The following is a 21,823-nucleotide window of genomic DNA, read 5'->3' as shown; positions in this document are numbered from 1 at the left end:
GGGCATCAATCCTCCACCCTAGGTGCATACGATCCATACCCTATTTTATAATCTAGCACTTGCACTTACTTTACATCAAAACAGAAAATCTATATTAAAAAAAGACTACTTATACATTAAAACGAAATTCGTATTCTATTAAAAACATATTACAACAGAAATATAGAAAAAGAAATACATTTATTTAGTTTCACACACAGCTAAGGATTTATAAAAGAGAGTACATATTTGAAGATAAACTTGAAAGTAGATTCCAAACATTTAAGATTTGTTTAAGAATGGGCAACCAAGAGATGAAGTTGCTGTGGCATCACCCCCATCCAAAGCAGGACCTTTGAGAAGCTGTCCAATTAGTTGGCCTGGATCATAAAAGAACTCCACCTTTTCAACTTGGTCTGACTCACCAAGCTGAAACAAAACATTTAAGAAAACTTCCTTTATTTAATATACCCTTTATTATCGACCAACATAAACTAATCAAATCCTTAGCCTACAAGAAAGTTAGGGTCATGAATTTCATTTAATTATTGCACAAAGTCATATCCAATCTTAGAGATTATAAATGTGTCACCTGGGGCGGATTTAAAGTGGGGGCATTTGCCCCTACAAATTTTTTTTTTACTTTATTAGCTCCCCCCCACAAAATATTTTTCACTCAAAGTTACTGTCACAAATTTTTTTCCAATCTTAGTCGCCCGCACATGGGCAAAATCCTAGCTCGGCCCCTATCATGTTATTAAAAAAGGTGATCTAGGGCTATCATCAATATTATCAAAGTCTTATCTTAAAAATATGGGGTCAATTGGAGGAAACTTGTTCCTCCAAAGTAATTCTTATTAAAATCACATCTTCAGTGAAAACTAGGAGAATCTATAATTCGTAAAAGTTACGTAACATTGAATATATCAAGAAGAATACATATAGATAGAGAAGAAGAAGAAAAAGAATACCTGAAAGATGGCTGTTCCAAAGAATTCAACCTTCTCCCCAGTGGGAGCATGACCTTTGAAAAGACCCTCCATGAAAGCCCAGTGCCTGAACTTGTAAGCAATTACAGGAGGACCTGAATAGACTTGAAGAATTTCCAAAGCAAACCCTCGAGGGAATGTCGTGGTGAATAAGCTATGAGACGATTCTGATGTTTCAACGGATGGGTCATAGGCACGTAAATTCTCAGGCAAATTAGTTTGCAACATTGCATTGTAGCCTCCAAGTTTCACTAGATCTTCTGGGTGTGCAGGTGTTCTTCCTGCACATGGGAGACCCCCCCATTTAATTTTCATGACATGTTCCTCCTACCTTTATATATATACTACTCTTATTTGATATAAACACATTAAGTAAATGGTAAGATGATGAAGTGTGTGTTCGCGTTAATACCGTTGATGCTGAAACTAAATTTTTCAGGATTCATTGTTTTGAAGTCTTCTAAACGCATTTTATAGAAAATCTCCATATCCCATGTCTTCACCAGTCGTTGAACTTTTCCCTCCATGGAATCCTCTGCCCATACCTAAAAAAACAAACAATTGGAGACTGTTAAAAGAGTAAAATCATGGATAACTTTAAGATCATGTTATGTGGGAAGCCTAGAGTTAATTCTCGGACACAAAAGCTAGCATTGAAGTCCATGTGTCACTGTCTTATTGATTTAGATTTTTTTATTATTTATTATTATTTAGTAACAGTTCGATTTCCCCTTCTTGCACAATGCAAAAGTTAAATGGTTCAAAAGCAAAAGTTGTTCGGAACAATTTTCTGCTTTCAATGTTTATCAGAAGAGTCGTGATTTTCTGACTTTCTCCCTCAGACATACTCTCCTAATGTGGCGTGTGCTAGAGTCATAGATTTCCTCGGGATACACAATATATCTGGAGAGTATGTTAGAAGAGGGGGGAGGGGGAAGGGGGGTTGGGTTTAGAAAATCATTATTCTTGTTGGAATCATTAATTAAGGTTATATTTTTTACTATTTTAGTTAAGGAAAATTCTAATGTCCAAAATCTCATGGAACATTAGTATTGTTCAACATTTTTTTTTTTTTTTTTAATAATACATTTCCTAATTTTATCTTTTAGTAAAAAATACAAGAGCATATTAACCTTTTACATAATAAATACATTTATTATATTATTAATAAATGCATTTATTATATTAGAAATTTTCACCATGAAAGATACGTGTAAAAGTAACATGGTTTTAAAACTTGTTTTGTCGTTTTGTCTCATTCGGGAACAAGACCGAGTCATCTTGGATGAGATCAAATTTATTTTAGTCATGTCTGACGAGATTTTTAAAAAATGCGTTAAAGTCAGAAAATCGTTATTCTTGTCAGAATCATTATTAAGGTTATATTTTTTACTTTTTTAATTAAGAGAAATTCTAATGTCCAAAATCTCATGGGAATGTTACTTTTTTTTTTTTTCAATAATACCTCTCCTTGTTTTATCTTTTAGTAAAAAATACAAGAGCATATTAATCTTTTACACAACAAATACTTTATTATATCATTAATAAATGCATTTATTATGTTAGAATTCTTCACCATGAAAGATGCGTGTCAAAGTAACATGGTTTTAAAACTTGTTTTGTCGTCTTATCTAATTCGTGAACAAGACCGAGTTGTCTTCGATGAGATCAAATTTATTTTAGTCTTGTCTGACGAGATTTAAAAAATTGCCTTAGAGTTAGAGCAAATAAGTTCTTTGAGACGACTTGTCAACTTGTCTCATTGGTGGATGATACCGAGACAACTCAGATAAGTCATCTCAGTCTCGGACAAGATTTAAAACCATGCAAAGTAGACAACTTAACTTATACTGATGCTGGAGTGACGTGGTGTTGGACCCTAGAAAAGTCGTATGTATGTAGAGAGAGAGAGAGAGTGTGTGTGTGTGTGTGTGTGTGTTTTATCACCTTGGTTCTACCTTCTTCAAAGAGCTTGTTAACAACATCAAAGTTGGGTGGAGCACCATATCTCCATTTCGTGTCCTCTGCTTCTCCATATATATTTGATCGATATTTATCACCCTTCACTTCCCCTTCACAAACATCAAATGAAGCCATTGCTTCTTACTTTGTTAACAGAGAGAGAGAGAGTGAGAGAGAGAGAGAGAAAGAGAGAGAGAGGTGGTGGTAATAGCAGGTTTGGAGATGAATGATTATATAGAGAGATCGAAACCCCACCCATTTGCTAATACAACATTCATTCAACCTTTCTAGTTTTCTTACTAATAAAATAAAATAATTCAGGTGAAGGGATATGAATTATATTCATAACTATAATATAAGACTAATGATTTTTAAACTCAACTTAACAGTCGGACTAAAAAAACTCATTGTCATGTCATGCGCAAGGAGCCATAAATTCTTTCACTTGGGATGCACAACTACAGATGGCAAGTCGGTTGTCTCTCCTGAGGGACAAAATCTATAATTCTTTGCCCATGACACTTCAATGAGTTTTGAGTCCTCCTTATCAGGTTGAGTTCACAAATCAGCACTCATAATTTGGGGTGTCAATGGGTAACCATTTAATCGAAACTGAACCAGATTTAGAACTAAATACCTAATTCTGGATTCTTTTTATTGAAACTAATTAGAGCCAGATCTAAAATGGAACTGAACTGATAGTAACCATAACCGTTTGGTTTTATCCAATGGGTACCCGCAGGTATCCGAAATCGATTTATTTTGTCATTTCTTTCCATACTATATATAGATGATTTAAGGTATTTTTTATTTAAAAAATAAGTGAATGTTATATAAAATTCTTCAATTTTGTATGTAAATTATCGATTGAAACTTAAAATGAGTTACTCTTCTAAAAAGTCATTACTTTGAACAAAGATAAATTTTTATTTTTGAAAAAAATAATTATTTTGTATCTTAAGTATAAAAAATTATAACTAAATTAATAATTTTGTTGATAATATGTTAATTTTTTGAAAGGAAATTTTTTTATAATGATTTGAAGTATCTTTTTTGTCATTCGATTCTTGAGAATCGGAACCGATGGGTACCCGTGATTTTTTACGGTTCTGATTCCAATTCTATTTATTTTGAAATTGGATCCGAACTTATATGATGGCTATGGTTATAAGTTCCTTAGGAACAGACCCATTGACACCCCTATTCATAATATAATTAATATAAAATTATAAAAATGAAATAATCATATACATTATTGGGCCATCCTAAGGGCCTAATTTAAAAAGACCAACTCGGTCTCCAACATGAATGGAGGTTTGCCCAATCCAACCTAATAACTAAATGTAACCTGCGTATACCATCCAAACCTGATCCTGTCAAAGCGGGCTAAACCCACCCATTAGCAGTCCTAGATGAATAACTGGTGTTACTATCCATCATTCAATAATGTAACACCATCAGTTGTATTGGACTCGTGTCAATGTAAATTCTAAGGAGAGGTCCATTGATGAAATTGCCTCATTCGAACACATGAGTTCGGCACACCTTTCTGATCCTATTTGGATAATTAACCGATAATGTCACCCTTAGTGAGCGCAAGATGTCCTTCTTCCTTATTACATTGTCAACTCAGTTGTATATAAAAATAAGTATTGCATCGTCCTCATGGTATGTTTTATAATATTATTGGAGTTGGTAACATATATTTTATTTTATTATATCAATTATTTAGATATCCTTATTTGTCTTTAATGTACCATTCAATGAAGAGTCCCCTACATCTTTTTCTTTTTCTTTTTCTTTTTCTTGCTTTGGTTAATAAAATTGTTGAAATAAAGTGAAAAAACAGGGAAGAAGATTGTTTTGAGACAACGAAAGATTGTTCTGAGACACTACGTTGTTTTATAGACAACAAACACCCTATTCTGATTGAACATGAAGATACAGATGGGTTATTGGCGAATTTGTCTTTAAGATACAAGAAAGCCAGTTTCTCACAATTGTATATTTTTTGATAAATTTTTTAATAAATTTTCTTGACATAATTAAATTTTTTGATAAATTTTCTAGACAAAATTGATTTCTATATATAGAGAATAATTTCAAAACTCACATCAATTCATAAATAAGAAAAATAAACTTAATAGGTACGAAACTCATTGGAACCACTAGGCACTTATTCCAATCCGAGAACACGTTAGGCATCCATAGCCCAATTCGATGCCCTTTGGGCCGGTTTGGAGCCTATCCAAAGTTGGACGACCCCCTGTCTTAGTTTCTATCTTTTTCTTTTTTTTTCTCTTTCTTTCTTCCTTGTTTTTATCTTATATACAATAAAAAATTATTTAATTTTTTTTTTCATATAGCTAAAAGTCATTAGGAACTCTCAACGAGAGTCTTTGGAAAGAAGAAAGAATTGAGAAAAAATATTTTTTTTAGATTTCAAAATTTTCTCCAAAGATTTTAGAAAGCAATGTGAGATTTACAAATTATTTGGAAAAAGAGTCAAAACCACTTTTCTAAACATCAATGCAAGTGAAAATATGTTAATTAACCAGTAGGATTGATTGTTGGTAACGACCATTGAACTCTCAAATTTCACATTTAAACGCAATAATAATAAATAAAAAATTCCTTTTAATTTTTCAATATCTTAAATTTTCACTGCCATGCCCATGACTCATGAAAGATGCGATCAGGGAACTTTCTGTTAATCAGAAAAAAGGGTTTTTCAAATAAAAGATACAAGTAAAAAAAAAAAAAAAAAATTCTCATTTTCTAAGCATGCGTGGCATCACCAAATTGAAGTTGACGTTTTAGACTTCTAGGCCTTTGGATTGATTCACCCACCCAAAGATTTCAATGATAGTTAAAAATAAATAATAAAAAATCTCATTTTCTAAGCATGTGTGGCATCACCAAATTGAAGTTGTCGTTTTGGACTTCTAGGCCTTTGGATTCATTCACCCAAAGATTTCAATGACAAGTTTATAAAAAAGATCTCTTTTTCTAAGCATGGGTGGCATCACCAAATTGAAGTTGTGGTTTTGGATTTGTAGGCCTTTTGATTTATTCACCCAAAGATTTCAAAGATCGTTACATTTGGACTTTAGTCACCCAAATATTTCATTGATTCCTGCATGTAGAGATCTCCATTATTTTTCTTTTGTCTCACTTGAGAGTTGTCGGGTTATAATTTTCTCTCAAGCTACTAACCCTAGAATCCGAATCAAAATTCCATCCAAAAAAATATAGAAAACTAAAGTCGAGCCACACATGGAAGACAATGGTCCTATACATTACTGTATAGGATAGGATATAGATATTACTTTTACACAAAATAGTGGTCCAATCTGTATCCTAGTTTAGAAAACAGTTAATAAAATTATTATTTTATAAACTATTTTAATTATATTTTATAAAAACATATCTATATATATAGCTATTGAGTCATGCTGGAGTGAATATAAGTTGGCACTTCATCTATGAGATTATAACCGGAAAAGACATAATGGAACGTTTCTTTTTTGTGGGTATATAGGACTTGAACTCGCGATCCCATGGTTGCAACCACCTTTCTTAAGCAAAGTAAGTTTCAGAGCAAATTGATGATATAATAAATGAGTTTCAAAAATACTATTAAGTCTATTTTGAGAAAATTTATCACACAGAATCTCAAATACATGAAAGTTAGAAATAGATAAATTTTCTGATTAACTTTCTTAACAGAATTGACCTCTATATATAGAGAATAATTTCTAAAATTACATCTACTCGTAAATAGACAAAGAAACTCAATAGGTATGAAACCCATTAGAACCATTAGGCACCTATTCGAATTAAAGAACCCATTAGACATCTCGTGAATCCATTCAGCACCCTTTGGGCCAGTTTGGAACCAATCCAAAGTTAGACAGTCCCTTATCTGAGTCTCTCTCTCTATCTTTCTTTCTTTTATATTATATAATATCAAAAAATTATTTAATTTTTTCCATATAACTAAAAGCCATTAACTCTCAAGAAGTCTTTGGAACGAAGAAAGAGTTGAAAAGATCTTATTTATAAGTTTCTAAAATCCCTCCAAAAAATTTAGAAAGTAACGTGGGATTTACAAATTTTTTGAAAAAATAGCTAAAACCACTTTTCCTAACTTCAATCCAAATGAAAAGACACCAACCAATAGGATTGATCTTCAGTAATGACCAATGAACTCCCAAATTTCAAATTTAAATGCAACAATTAAAAAAATTCCTTTTAATTGTTTTTCCCAATATCTTCAGTTTTCATTGCCATGCCCATGACTCATGAGAGATGCGGTCAGGGAACTTTCTGTTAATCAAGAAAAGAGTTTTTCAAATAAAAGATACAATAAAAATTAAAAGGAAAATCTCATTTTCTATGAAAATGGCTTGTTGATTATAAGCATTGGGTGGAATCACCAAATTGAAGTTGCCAGACTTGTAGGCCTTTCAATGATTGTTACATGTGGACTTGACAGGGGATCTCCACTATTTGTCCTTGATCTCACATGACGGAACGTTTCTATTTTGTGGGTATATAGGAGTTGAACTCGTGACCTCATGGTTGCAATCACCTTTCTTAAGCAAAGTCAGTTTCAGAGCAAATTGATGACAGAATAAATGAGTGTAAAAAATGGGAAATGTTCAGCAACAAACATTTTGGCAAAACATTTTTCACAACATGGGTTAGAGGTTTTGGAATGGGCTGATTTTTAGTGAGGATGATCTCTGCGGTGAGGAGATCATCATCACCAAAAATCAGCCCATTCCAAAACTTCTAACCCCATCAAAAATGGTTTACAAAAAATGGACGGTCCACGATTTTTCAACTTATAAACTGGGGCTAGAAGTTTTGGAATGGGCTGATTTTTTAGTGAGGATGATCTCCTCACCGTAGAGATCATCCTCACCAAAAATCAGCTCATTCCAAAACCTCTAACCCATGTTTTGAAAAATGTTTTGCCAAAATGTTTGTTGCTGAACGGGACCCGTAAAAAATACTATTAATATTACTATATTTTTACCTTCCACTAAAGAATGAAAACCAAGATGGGAGAAGAAATGCTTCAAAAGTTTATTTCTTCATTTGGATTTTTTTTTTTTTTTTTGAGTCGTGCTGGGGTTACATTGAAATTGACATCGTTTGGGACATTGGTGTGCATAGAACCATAGATGTTTCTCACTTGAATCTCGGCGAAAAGCATATATGGTTCTATAGACACATCCACGCCAGCAATGTCCCAAACAATGTCAATTTCAATGTTACTTCAGCATTCCCCCCCCCCCCCCCCCCCCCTTTTTTCTGCCAAGACTGAAAATGTTTAGGGACGATTGTTCAACACAAATCTAGTTTATCCATTTGTGCCATTCATTGCCACCAAGTAAGCAAGCAAACAAGTAAGGCTGTCAATGCTATAAAAGGACAGATGGGGTGAATAGGAGATGGGTTGTGGGGGGGAGATAATTTTTTTACAAAATAATTGGATCCTACATATGATGTTCAAGAGTGTCAGGTAGCTACTATATTGTTCCAAGCAATTACATCACATAAGCTTGCTTCTTTAATGAATTGTTCAAATGAAATTAAAGCTTACCTTAACATGTAGTAGAAACTTGTTGAGAGAAGTATTATTCTAAAATTTAAAAATGCCTACAAAACCTAAGCTTTTTATAGTTAAAAGTCACATGAATTGTGTGTCAACAATTAGTTCTTGGTTTCACAATGAAATTTTGTTGTTCATCGTTGAGTATTTGACAAAAACAGGACAAGAGAATTAAAATACCTGTTGTAACATCAGAATTTTTGTATGTTCCCTTGCTTCACGGCAAGGCTTTAATCAGATTTAGTCTTCTGCTGTACTCTCCAAGGCTGGCTCCTATGTGTCTTTTTCAGTGGAATGATTGCGGTTAGCAGTTACAAATCTTCAAACTTCTTTACCCTAAAAGAGAAAAATACACTAGTCTTGTCAGAAGATTTGTCATGAAAAATCCTTGAAAGAAATATGACAACATAGAGAACAGAACCTTCTGCGGCTGAAGATGTTCAAGCCATTCAAAATATTTTTACTATTCGATTCACATTAGCTCCTACTACCACTGAATTTGTATGATGCTTGGCCATAAGTATTATGTGGATCTCTTTTTCTGGAAGCTGTAGTAGCTTTAGAAGGTTGATTGTGTCTCTTCCCACTAGTCAAACCACCGTCACTGACACTTCCTTCGAGAAGATAATCATGAGCTTCTGTAAATTCTCCAGACCATGAATGTAGTGGAATAAGAAAACTATCATCCTTAGAATTTCTCTTCCGCTTCTCATGCTCCTTCACGTTTTCAGATATCTGATGTAATGTTTGGTTTATTTTTGCAAATCCCCGTTCCACTGGTTCTACAACATGTGAAACAGTGAATTTGACGTCGTCAACCACCTAAGAACACAAAACAGCAGACAGACAATCACTTAGGTGTGGAAGGATTAGATTAAATAATGAACTTCAATAACAAAAATCGCAACAATGTAAGCTAAGAGAATTATCGCACAATTTCCCCACTTCCCATGACCACGTCACGGACACTTTGCTTGAAATTTAATCGCTTTTCTCTCTCATCATGGCGAGCAAGACGCATCCTAGTAGACCTTTCACTCTCTCGAACTTCTTCTGGATCTGGGGGCGTACCAAGTGATGCATAGTCATCCATTACAGCTACATTACGGACACATCTTTCCCCGCGTATATAAGGTGTAGCTGGGAAGACGTAGAGGTGCACCACAGCAGAAATACCCATCTGTTTGGCATATGTATATAATTAGAACTCAATATGGAAAGAAAAGAGTAATCTCTTGAAGTTTCATGAAGAGAAAAAAAATATATGAATAGTTTTTTATATCCGATACCCTTTTATTAGCATATGATAGAAACTATAATAACCACGAGTACAATAAGAGAGTGGCAATGAATTTATCTTAAAATTCTTTTGACTTTGAAAGATTATGACCATTTAATAGTACAAGTTAGGAAAGATATGGTCTATTAGTTAACAATTTTTTGATGATATTGATTGGCTAGAAGTGGTTGCTTACTCATAATATGTTAGTATACTGCGGAAAATCTGTACTATTACTCCAATGTAGGATCATAACAAATGAACTACCATTTCCTAATGGCTACCAGCAAAGTAGTTCTTTTACCATGTTAAATACCTGTGTTACCTGTTGGCACTCATTTTGTTTTATCGGTTATTGGCATTCCAATTCAAACAAATATTAATTTATAAATCATATTGTTTTTCAACTATGACTTAAATACAACAAAGCCTTATCCAAAAGATTTGCCAGCCAGCTAAACAAATCGTTTTCCGCCATTCCACTCTATCCAGAGCAAAAGTCAATAACTTAGTAACTCGAAACAAAGAAAGGGACATATCGACTGAAATAAACATAGGAACATAGGCAACACAAGCAATAACTAGTATCCACTCTCAGATGCAGTAACTTAGTGAATCAGACTAGTAACCACTTTCAAATGGATGCACACCAGAAATAAATCAAAAATAAAAGAAAGCAACAGTTCATTCCACACCTCGATGCAGATGATATAGTCTTGAATACGTGTTTTCAATTCTTGTGCCAAAGAGCCTTTAAATGCTCCCATGGAGAAAAGGAATGCAACGGCGATGCCTTGCCACCATGTTAGGAATACAATTGATTTGAATACCAGAAACTTAGCAAGGGGTTTGATAGGTTCCAACTTCTCTTTAATGACGGAATAGAACTGTACAAGGCAATATAGGGCCCACGTCTGACTGAAATTCAGAACAACTGCCAGATACGGATAGCTGCATGCACATATAAACCATTATAGTAACAATAGAGTGTCAAGTTATATTTAAGTACACAAGCAAAAGAGTCAGGAATGTAACTGTAATTAGGCTACTCACTTAGTAGAGAGTCTCATGCAGAGTGCAAGATTTAATACAGTAAGACAGGAATACGGATGAACAAATAAGCTAAGACAAGAATACAGAGAAGAATAAAAAAAAGAGGACGATGCCATACCCATATTTCCACTCAAACTTCCCTTCTCCATATACCCCAAAGAATTCAAAAACAATTGCTAACAATGCGCAGATCATCTTTAGGATCATCTGAAAGACAAAAAAAAATTCAATAAACCAGAGATAATGACCTTCAAACATGAATACATAGATTAATCATCAAGAGAGCACATACATATTGTACAATTCCAATCTTTACTGCATGATAGAAATCAGGACCAAGATACCACTGCCTTAAGAAGCAATTCAATGGAAATGGATGTCTTATAACTCCATCATAATAAGCTTCTTCCAAAAGAGGTGTGCTGAAAATGATTCGGTCCCGAGATTCCATAAACTTAATTGTACTCTCCTCACCACCTTTGAACAACAAAATGTTAATCAAGAACAGATTATATGAAAATTTTCAGTATTGAAAAACTTTTGAGAGCTAGTTCCAACATATAATCAAAAGAGAACTTAAATTGCCAAACCAACTTCTTTAGTAACAAACCAGTCATGAAATCAAATGGTGTTTAGGAGTGAGCATAATGGCATAATCATTCCTCTCCTCTTTTTTCAATGCACTCCTTTTTTCTTTGTCCTTTCTCTCTCTCCCTTTCTCGTTCCATCTTTCCACTATGTTCAACTAAAGTCCATCTCTCAGGGTCCAAAGTTTGTTCTTAGATGTGGCTCTTTTCATTTTGTTCGCCGCCTTAGATTAGATTTTGATCGTGGATCATATCATCTCTCGGGGTATTCTTCAATGTGAAATTTTGCTACTTATGCAAAGCTAGTGGAGGATTTGTTGATCTCATTCTAATCCACAGTAGTTTGCAAGAGCACGTGTTCAATATTAAGTCTTATGTGTCTTGAATGGGTTTTCCCTAAATCATTCTCCTTCCTTCCAAAGTTGGATTTCCCTATATTTTAGATCGTGTAAGAGAATTTTGTGGAGTCTTCTTCCGATCACGATTTTGTGGGCAGATGAGGGGAGAGGAATGAATGGAATTTTGAAGGAAAGGAGTTTGAAGCCAACGAAGACGTCACCAACATTCAAAAACCTCCCAATTACAAAATCAAGGAATCCCACCTAAAAAAAATCAGAAAAAAGAAAAAGGGCCCCAAGAACTCCATGAATGCTTTTGACTAGAGGAGCATGTCGGCTTTACTTTCCGGGTTGATATTCTTTCCCTTCAAGTGCGTAGCATTCCTCCACTTTCAAATCCCCTATCAAACTGTGAAGGGTAGAAGATTCCAAATGATTTTACCTTTAGCATTAAAAGTATAAGAGGACCAACTTTCAAACAGTGGTCAGATTGACATAGGAATAGTTCAGACCATATCACAGGACAAGGAAAAATATGATGACTGACTTTAAAAGCTTCCTCTTTGCTCCTTTCTGCATTTAGGTTGGGCTCCTGGGCCTTTTCCAACTTAGGATTTTAGATTCTTTGACGTTGGAGTTTGCCAATATTGAAAACAAAAATTAAATAAAATTGATGCAACTTAAAGAACGTAAGAGAGATTGTGAAGCATATATGCAAAACAAAACTAAAAGTTGAAGCTCATAGGTAATGTTAGCACAAAATAAACTTCCATTCCTAAATCCAACTCCGAAACATCCAATGGCCCAGGTCAAAAGTTTTAGTGCATCTCATTTCCAACAACTCAGAAAAAATTTGAATTGATGTTCCTCACACTGCTCCATTGCTACCAAAATGAGCTGCCACTCTCAAACAATCCATACTTTCTAATGTAATAACCCATTTACTATCGTGCAAGTTGGATACTTGTCCTATATGGCTTAAAAGTTTTGGATAGGGATGATCTCCTCACCATAGAGATCATCCTCACAAAAAATTAGCCCATTCTAAAACTTCTAACCCATATAGGACAAATGTTGTCTCTCTAGCGTTGTTTGCCGAGCGGGATCCATACATATACATATATAGGGGAGCATTCAGCAGACAATCTCAAGGGGAAAACATTGGGAGACAAAATTTGTCATATATGGCTTAAAAGTCTCGGTTGGGCTGATTTTTGGTGAGGATGATCTCTATGGTGAGGAGATCATCCTCACAAAAAATCAGCCCAATCTGAAACTTCTAACTCTATCAAAAGTTGTTTCAAATTAACGGTAAAAATCGACAGTTCAAAATTCTAAACCACTTTTGATGGGGTTATAAGTTTCAGATTGGGCTGCTTTTTTGTGAGGATGTTCTCCTCACCATAGAGATCATCCTCACAAAAAATCAGCCCAATATATATGGGTCAGGTTCGGCAGCCAACGTTATGGAACCAACACGTTTGTCCTATATGGCTTAAAAATTTCGGGTTGGGCTGATTTTTTGTGAGGATGATCTCTATGGTGAGAAGATCATCCTCACAAAAAATCAGCCCAATCTGAAACTTCTAACCCATCAAAATGGTTTAGAAATGTGGACCGTCAATTTTTTACCGAAAATTGGTAAACCACTTTTGATGGACTTAGAAGTTTCAGATTGGGCTGATTTTGTGTGAGGATGATCTCCTCACCATAGAGATCACCCTCACAAAAAATCAGCTCAATCCGAAACTTTTAAGCCATATAGGACAACGTTGCTGCCGAACACCACCCTATGTATATAAAGTCCAATCTGATTAGAATGCAAAGGCTTTCATTTTGTTTTCTCAAGACAGACCTCAGAGATACCAATGTAACAAGGTCAGGTACAACACCCTTCACCCCCTACCAAACAAGACAAAAAAAAAATATGTACAATAATTACTACAAAGTAACCAATTCAAATGTAATTGAAACATATCTAAGCAGGCTATCAAATATGCTACTGTCCATATATATGACTCAAGCATTCAATATTGACAAATCCAAGAGAAGAATATAGTTCTTACATGAAAATAGAAAAGATAAAAATATAAGGCCATTGAAACACACCTAAGCAGGCTATCAAATATCTCTCAAAGCAATACAAAGCGAAAGCCTCATAACAGTCCCGCATTATTTGACAGATGAATGCAGCATCCGAATCCAATAAGGACACAAACTGTTTCAAAACATCAAAATGGAAATAGTTACGTAATACAACAAGAAAATTTATTGGCCAGTCCATATTAAATTACACGACATGGATTCAAGATCTTATAAAACAATCTTTCTAGAGGGGAATAAGGAGAACGTACTCCATTACCTAATATAAAATGTCAAAATGGTAGCACATGCAATTAATAATCATGATAGTCATTGATGCTTTTAAAACTCCCAAATACTCTGGGGAAGATGATTAAAACATAATCCTTGGAAAAGAAATTATTCATGTATAAAAACAATGAAAAGTTACCACTAATGAAAGGGGAGGGGTGCAAAATTTGCGATATGTGGGACACGTGATTGCTGTCAACAAGCCACTAAAGAACATGCTTCTTGTTTTTTACTTTACACTTCTTTCATCTGAAAAGGTTGAAGATAACAATTTTTCTAAGTCCATTAAATTGTTCCAACAGATGATGGTAGAGTTCAAAGGTTCCATCCAAAGTAGCATTTTTTTATTTGGACCATCACTTGGAATAAAATTCTCACTGTTGATAATATCATTTTGAGGAGCATTGTCACAGTAAATTTTTGTTCCCTTTGCAAGGAAAGTGGGGGAGATGTCCATCATATTTTCATCCATTGTTCCTTTGCAACAAAAAAAAAATTGTCTCATTTTCTCTCTTTGTTCAAAACCGATTGGGTATTCCCATATTCTATCTCGTCATTGTTCCAATCTTGGCAGTCCATGGAGTTCTCATTGAAAGAAAGAATTTCATGGAGTATAGCTCCTTTTGTCATTTATTGTGCTGTTTGGAGAGAGGAATAATTTTTTCTTTTAAGGGAATGAGAGCTCAATCCATGAAGTGATCATCAGTGCCATGGAAACTTTTTTCTTTTGGAGTAAAGCATTAGCTCAAAGATGTCTTTTTTGAGGGCTTGTTGTTTTGGTGGATCATTTAAGTTCTAAAATTCATATGTTGTGTATATTTTTTTCTTCTTTCAATTTTTTGAGTGTTGTGTTGTCTCTCTTTGTTGTTTGTAGCTTTTTATTGTTGGCTGGTCAACCGACCACCATTCCGTATTGCTTATATAAATTGTCTATCTATCTATATAATAAAACACAACGGTGGGTCTCACTCTGCTATAATTTTGTAAGAGATAAACGTCTCACTCAGCTACAGTGCAGTGGGGTCCATACTACCTTCTTTATTGTCTTTCCTGCCCCACTCCCCCCACCCAATTTTAATAATATCCCTCCAATTTTACTATTTTACCTCTTTTTCAATAATACCCATCTAACTTTATCATATTTCCTCTTTACCCCTTTAACCTCAAAGATTTTTAATAAAACCCCACCAACTTTTTTTTTTTCTTTTACCACCCTTAACAACAAAGATTTGAAACAACAACAAAAAAAAAAAAAAACAAGGTGTGCTCTCAAGAAGGAACAATCCATTGTCCAGTCTAATTATTTTATAATTAAGGTTTCAAAACTTCCATATTGTCTTCCAATGTTTTTTTAAATTATCAATTTCTCATAAATAAGAATACCTAGATAGAAACTGTTCGAAGTTCAGGATATACAATCATTCCTGGCTTTACTTTAGATTGGTTACAATCATTCCTAACTTCATGACAGCATATTCAGGTATAAGCATCATGTCACAAATAAGTTCTTCCAAAATGTCCTGCTACCCTGGCAAGCACTTTGTGCCATAAGGCACTCATAATAATTTCCTAAAACCTTAAAAATAATAACTATGTTTTTGGAAGAAAAAAGGGTTCACCGTACCGATTCCAACGCATAAACAGGAACCATTAGTATGAGTCCAATCAGAAACTTCTGCTCCTGAAAATGAAATGCCAGCTCTATAATTATCAATCCCTGTGAGAAGTGGCTAAAAAAGACAATCCAACAGCTATGTTTCATAAGATAAATAGTTGCAATGTTTATTGTGGTTTTTTAAACTCACAATCAGGACCCATATGGTTTTAAAAAAATGAATAAAGGACCAGATCATGCAGAAAACAAAAAATAATGAAAACGAAAAACAACATCCAAATAAATAGAGGACTGTAAGAATGAACCTCGGGTAGATTATAAGCAATTATGTGCTCAAATATAAGAAATAAGGACAAAACAAGCGCAATGAGAACGGATATTCCTGCAGTTATGATTGGCCAGCTATAGATTGACTCGTCCCCAAGGCTGACAGCCCATACTTTCTCTGATTGACTTGTAGATTCAGCCAAGGTAAGAAGGAAAAATGAAGAACAGAAAACTCCCAGCCATGCCATCAAGCAAATTTTATAGTGAATATTTATGAACATGCACAAAACTGAACATGAGCAATGGATACTCCCCCTCCAACAACTAAATTTTAATTAAGGGTGCAAGTCACTGAATAACATAATATAACGAGTATGATCCCGAATTTTTTTTTCGGGTTCTGGTTGAGCACTATGCACATAGCCTTCAGTTGCTTTGACTAGCAGAGAAGTATCATTCACATCAAATGCTCAATGCTGCCACTTAGGAAATTCTGCCTGCAACAACTGTGCCTCAAAACTGTGGTCAAACGTAAAAATATCAGCTGGACCTCTGAATAGAACTGACCCAGGAAAAATTCATACGTATTGGTGCCCACACAAATGCATCGAAGAAAGCCCACTGCACGGCAAGCTAAAAGGAGGCAGCAACTAACAATACCCTTATACCAAGGAATGACACTTGCTTCAGTAGAAACTACAATGGACGAAACATAAAATTCCACTTTTATTTCAGAGGTTTAAAACTCAAGGACCAAGTTCTGCAATGCAAATGGAAACAATCAGTCAACTGATCATTTGGTTTCAATTAAAGGAGAATCCTTTTAAATAATTAATATTGATCATTTGAAAAGAAACTAAATGAAAAAGGAACGAGAAAGCCAACTAGTGTGCAAGTAATGAATGTTCAGAACAATAAGATCAATAACTTTATTATAAAACGCATAAAAATTAAACGATTATATCTCCAACTAATATGGCAAGCATGTTGAAATCATACAGCAGCAAATTTTATTTCGCAGGAACATTATAAACAGCAGCACGGTGTTGGTATTGTCAGGATTTTCAAGGGAAAGATAGGATTCTATGTCATTTACTTCCTTTTGCAGTGTGTAAAGAGTGAGGAACTCTTGTGTGTACGATGGAAAGGAGCACACCAAGGGCTTTCAATATTTTTGTTGAATTCAAGGGCATTTTCTTTGAAGACTTTCCATTCCGGTGGGATTTAGTGAGTAAGATATAGGGGTAATTCTTTGTATTTGCATTGCAATGATCATCTCAACAATCGTGTTCACCTTTCTTTTTAATTAATAAGTCATCTATTATACCTTTCAGAGAGAGAGAGAGAGTACTCCAAAAACCAACTAATCAAGACTCTTTGGAAGTTCTCCAAGCTACATAACAGTCATATGACAAAGCCTTTACATGTACATAACTATGAGAGATAAATGAAATATTGAATTTAAGCTATATCATAGATGTTTTTTAAAGTAGATCTAACTTCATGAAGCTGCAAAATGCTAGACATGTATGCATACATATGCATAATGAAAGTAGAAATTTTCTAATACTACATAGTCTAAGGGGTTAGTTAATCAATTTTAGAGCACAAGGGGTGTCTCAAAGATTCACCAAACTTAACCACCCGAGTGGTGGAGCAGTGATTCAACAACCTGGGTGTGGGTCGTGAGATCAAGTCACCCCATCCGCGACTTTACCCAATATGCTATTTGTGGTGACAGGACATTTCCTCAAGGAGTCCCACTTCCAAAGGGGGTGAGGGCACCCTTGTCGCATAAAAAAATCACTGAACTAGGAGGGACATGTTTAATATTAAAAAAACATTTGAGATGGGGCATTAAACCACTTGAATGTTGGCAATTACATTGCTTTTATTTTTCTTACAAGTTAGTAACTTTTTTTTTTACAAGTATAATTTATTAAAAAAGAGAAACAGGAGGACAAAATGCCCCCCTAACAAAAGAAAAAAATAAATTAAAAGACAGGAAAGCAAAAAAGAACTAAAAAAAAAAAAATACAAGGCAAAACAAACAAAAATCAAAGAATACACACAACCCGAACTACCCATCACATAACTCAGCCCACTTGAACACAAAATCCTCAAAAATGATTCATCAAAATCTCTATTTCGCTTGCACCAGAAAAATAGCAAACCCAAAATTTTCAAAGTAACTTCTTGGGAAGACCTTTCCTATCCTTGAAACACCCTCCTACTCATCTCTCTCTCTCTCTCTCTCTCTCTCTCTCTCTCTCTCTCCGAAGCCCCAAGCACATTGCAAAAGGAAGAATAATCCATTGGTATATTTTCCTACAAGCGAAAATATAGTGGTCCACCAAAGAAAAAGAGTCGAAACCAAATTTGAAAGGACCCAATCTACATGGAAGAGAGAGGAAATGAACCCAAATAGCCACGGAAAAGGAACAATGAATTAAAAGATGACAACCCGATTCGCCACTTTTATTACACAGGAAACAAAAATTAGAATAACTCACCCATGCTTTATCTGATCATCCAAAGTTTAAAATTCTCCAGAGAAAGAGAAAAAAAAAAAAAAGGGCAACCTTGGAAGGAACTAGGGGCAACCAATGGAAGACTCCACGAAAACGAGATCAGAAGGGTGTAATAATGCTTTATGGAAAGAACCCACGGAGAATCTTTTGTCCTTATTCTTGCTTCATTCTCTTTTTGTCCTCCTCAGTTCCCACAATGTGAGTGGAATTCAAAATATCCAAAAGAGAAGCCACCTTCGCGACTTACTAGCTCACTTGATAGTCGGTATTCCCTTAGTAATAGCATATTTATAAATGTTTACTCTTTTTTTTTTTTTTTTTGCATGACCTTTACTAATTATAAAAAGTTGAAACATTAAATTTTTTTGTCATTTAAGACCGACCTAATCCTAAGGGGTCCAACACTAGGCCCCACCTAGTGCTTTTAACAACCTTGCTTGTCATTTTTTATTATAGCAAGTTTAAGTAGTTCTACATAAACATTATAGCAACTTTTCCACAACTTTGTAGGATTTACAAACTAACATTGAACATCAAGTTCTTTTTAGTTCATTGTTCTTTCTCCCAAGGTATTTGGTCTTTTTTTCCTTCCTTGTTTCTTATGGATTGGGTTTTTCCTAATACCTTCTTATTGGTGTTAGAAGGGTGGGTTTATAATATCTTCTCTCATAGAAAAAGGCATGTGCGGACTATTCTTCCCTCAGCCATTGCTTGGGATCTTTGGAAAGAGATGAACAACAAGGTGTTCCAAAGCAAGGAAAGCAATTATGAAACGGTTTATATGGAGATTTTAGAACTGTTGTTTCTTTGGGCGAAGCAGAGCAAGGATTTCATCGGGGTTTCTTTTGAGGATTTTGTGTTTAGATGGGATCGTCTTTGTATCTTGTAGGATTTTTTTCATTCGCTCTTTTGCTCTTATTTGTTTTCCTTTGTTTTGATGTTTTATTGTTTGGGGGCTATCGCAGCCTCCTTTGCAATCGCTTTTTGACATTTATAAAATTTTATACTTATCAAAAAACAAAAAGTCTCCAAAATAATCCAATTTTAGGTGTATACAAATCCAACTAGGGCCCTTTGTACGCACTAAAAAATATAGCATTGTAACTTCAACAAACTTGTTACTTGCTTTACAATTACTGAAGGTAGTACAAAATGCTCACAGATCAAGTTGAAACTATCTTAAATACTCCGTATATTCAAGAACTTTCGCATCCGATCTTCAATCTCGCACCCAATTATCAGCTATGGCATTGAAACTTAATCTACTCCTAATTTTAGCACTTTGAAAAGGGTTGGAATGTGGTGATTGAACTCATTGACGTAAACGAGACATCTATAATTCTTCAGAAACCTCAATTTCAATCACATACGACAAATTACAGATGAAACTGAATTTCAGCATAATTCGTAAAAACAGAACAAATATTTCCTCACCCCAAAAAAACGGGATTTAAATTCTTCCTCTTTTTTTTTAGTTTCAAGTAACTTAAGAGTCGACTAAACCCTAAATACGAATCGAACCCTAGCAGAATAAACCATACTTGCAGAAATCAAGAACACCCAAAACTTCATATATATTTCCAAATAAAAAATCTAGTATTAAATTTTTCCTCTCTTTTTTTTTTTTGTTTCAACTAGCTTAAGAACCGAAGAAACCCTAAATACATCAATCGAGCCTAGCAGAATCCACCATACTTGCAGAAATCAAGAACACTCAAACTTTATATTTGTTTCTAAATCAAAGATCCAAAATAACTTAAATGAATAATTTCTGTAAACAACACAAGATTGATGAACAATATTAAAATTTGTTCTAAGATCCAAACCTGTTTTTCCAAGGTTTCCCGAGAGAGAAAGAGAGAGCTTTGGCGGTTAGAAACACTATTTCAAGGTTTTCTTATATTTGTTTAAAAGTGGGCTTTCCACGTAAACGTATCAAGGATTTCGTGGGGAATAAGACACGTGTCGAATTTTAGTTGCTTATGCATCGTCGATAGCTGCGTTTTATTTGTTTTTCGGGTGGAGTGTCATTGTTAAACAAGGTAAGAATGATTCTGTCACAAGCGAAGCACTGTATTATGATGCTTAAGCGATGAGATTCCAAAATCAACTCAAATGATTCCTAATTACTTGTGGGGTTGGGCAAAGCAGCATAATCCACCTACTTTTTAATGGGAAACATTTGGCACCAAACAGGCCTGAATGGCCACAAATGTGAAGTAAACGGACAATAATGCAAATACGTGCACCATACCCGATTACCTGATACCTAGACCCAAACCCACTTATATGTGCTCTTTTTTAATGCCTTTGGGGCCCCTATTATATTCCGGGTGTCACGGCCCTATTCTTTCGAAACGAGGTCGTGCGGCGCAAGGGAGTCAAATCCACTTGTAAGCCTGTAAAATGATCGTACATCACACACACGTAGCTAGCAAACAAGTAAACAAAGCAACACGAGATAAAGTCCGGAGGCAACTTTGTTGATATAATATTGATTACACGGGGTGACGCGTTACAAAAGCAATAGATGCGTTACAAAACAATAGATGATCCTATAACACGTGGGATTTCCACGGAACTGGGCTTCAAGGGCTTCAACAACGTGGGTGTAGCCCAACAGGATCTAGGTCCGAATTTCTGTCCCGATGATCATTTTACGGATTTGAATGTAATCATTCCGCTCCATGTACTATCAATGTATTAATTCAATAACCTAAACTTTGATACCACATATGATAACTCTTCACAGGAGATCATAAGAATCAAAAACTAACGTCACAAAATTAGACATGAACAAAAAACATCTATTCAAAATTATTGAATCAATTACATCTTAAATCAAATAAAACAATCAAACTTTTCAGGTTAAGAATTACACCTAACGTTGTCACCGTGGATAAGAGTTTATGATCAACTCCTTTTAGATGAATCACGTAGGTTCTTTTTTATTTTAAAATTTGTTTCTTTTTCTAGTTAGGGGGGTCACTTTTATTGATTGAAATATACATACACACATCATGATTTCAAAAGCTCATTTGAGATCAAGGCATATCGCCCGAGTCATCTCAATATTAGGCATATATGAGACGGATGAACAAGTTAATTTTTTAGACGATATTTAAAATCTCATGTTCATTTTTCTCATTTTTGAATGAGATGTCTCAAACATATCAAAAAACTCATCCGAAACAATTCGATATCTGGCATGAATGAGCAAGACGCGA

General features: G+C 34.7%; 2 protein-coding genes across 8 annotated transcripts; both read right to left on the bottom strand.

Annotated features, from left to right (window-relative positions):
- Positions 1-205: 205 nt before the first annotated feature.
- On the bottom strand, positions 206-7,260 carry LOC147402852 (pathogen-related protein-like). Its single transcript, XM_086438227.1, has 5 exons — positions 7,233-7,260; positions 2,916-3,040; positions 1,381-1,513; positions 951-1,249; positions 206-408 (listed from the first exon to the last, which is right to left on the bottom strand). The coding sequence occupies exons 1-5, from the start codon at positions 7,234-7,236 to the stop codon at positions 262-264; spliced, it is 708 nt and encodes a 235-aa protein (XP_086294353.1). The 5' UTR covers positions 7,237-7,260; the 3' UTR covers positions 206-261.
- LOC147402851 (organic solute transporter ostalpha protein (DUF300)) lies at positions 7,179-20,574 on the bottom strand. 7 transcript variants are annotated; one of them, XM_086438224.1, is made up of 11 exons: positions 20,423-20,574; positions 16,104-16,825; positions 15,808-15,864; positions 13,920-14,028; positions 11,178-11,362; positions 11,004-11,092; positions 10,528-10,783; positions 9,488-9,733; positions 8,975-9,375; positions 8,734-8,889; positions 7,179-7,528 (listed from the first exon to the last, which is right to left on the bottom strand). In XM_086438224.1, the coding sequence occupies exons 2-9, from the start codon at positions 16,344-16,346 to the stop codon at positions 9,031-9,033; spliced, it is 1,530 nt and encodes a 509-aa protein (XP_086294350.1). In that variant the 5' UTR covers positions 16,347-16,825; positions 20,423-20,574; the 3' UTR covers positions 7,179-7,528; positions 8,734-8,889; positions 8,975-9,030. The 7 variants fall into 7 exon arrangements, with proteins under 7 accessions (XP_086294350.1, XP_086294349.1, XP_086294347.1 ...); XM_086438223.1 differs by having other exon boundaries at positions 7,179-7,524; XM_086438221.1 differs by lacking the exon at positions 7,179-7,528 and adding an exon at positions 17,738-17,851 and having other exon boundaries at positions 8,494-8,889; positions 20,423-20,449.
- Between the last annotated feature and the right edge of the window lie 1,249 nt (positions 20,575-21,823).

Source organism: Akebia trifoliata, chromosome 4, assembly GCF_017979445.1.
Source record: "Akebia trifoliata isolate Shusen 1 chromosome 4, ASM1797944v1, whole genome shotgun sequence".
Taxonomy (NCBI): Eukaryota; Viridiplantae; Streptophyta; class Magnoliopsida; order Ranunculales; family Lardizabalaceae; genus Akebia; species Akebia trifoliata.
The sequence above is the reverse complement of the archived record's forward strand: the minus strand, read 5'-3'. Positions and strand labels throughout refer to the sequence as shown.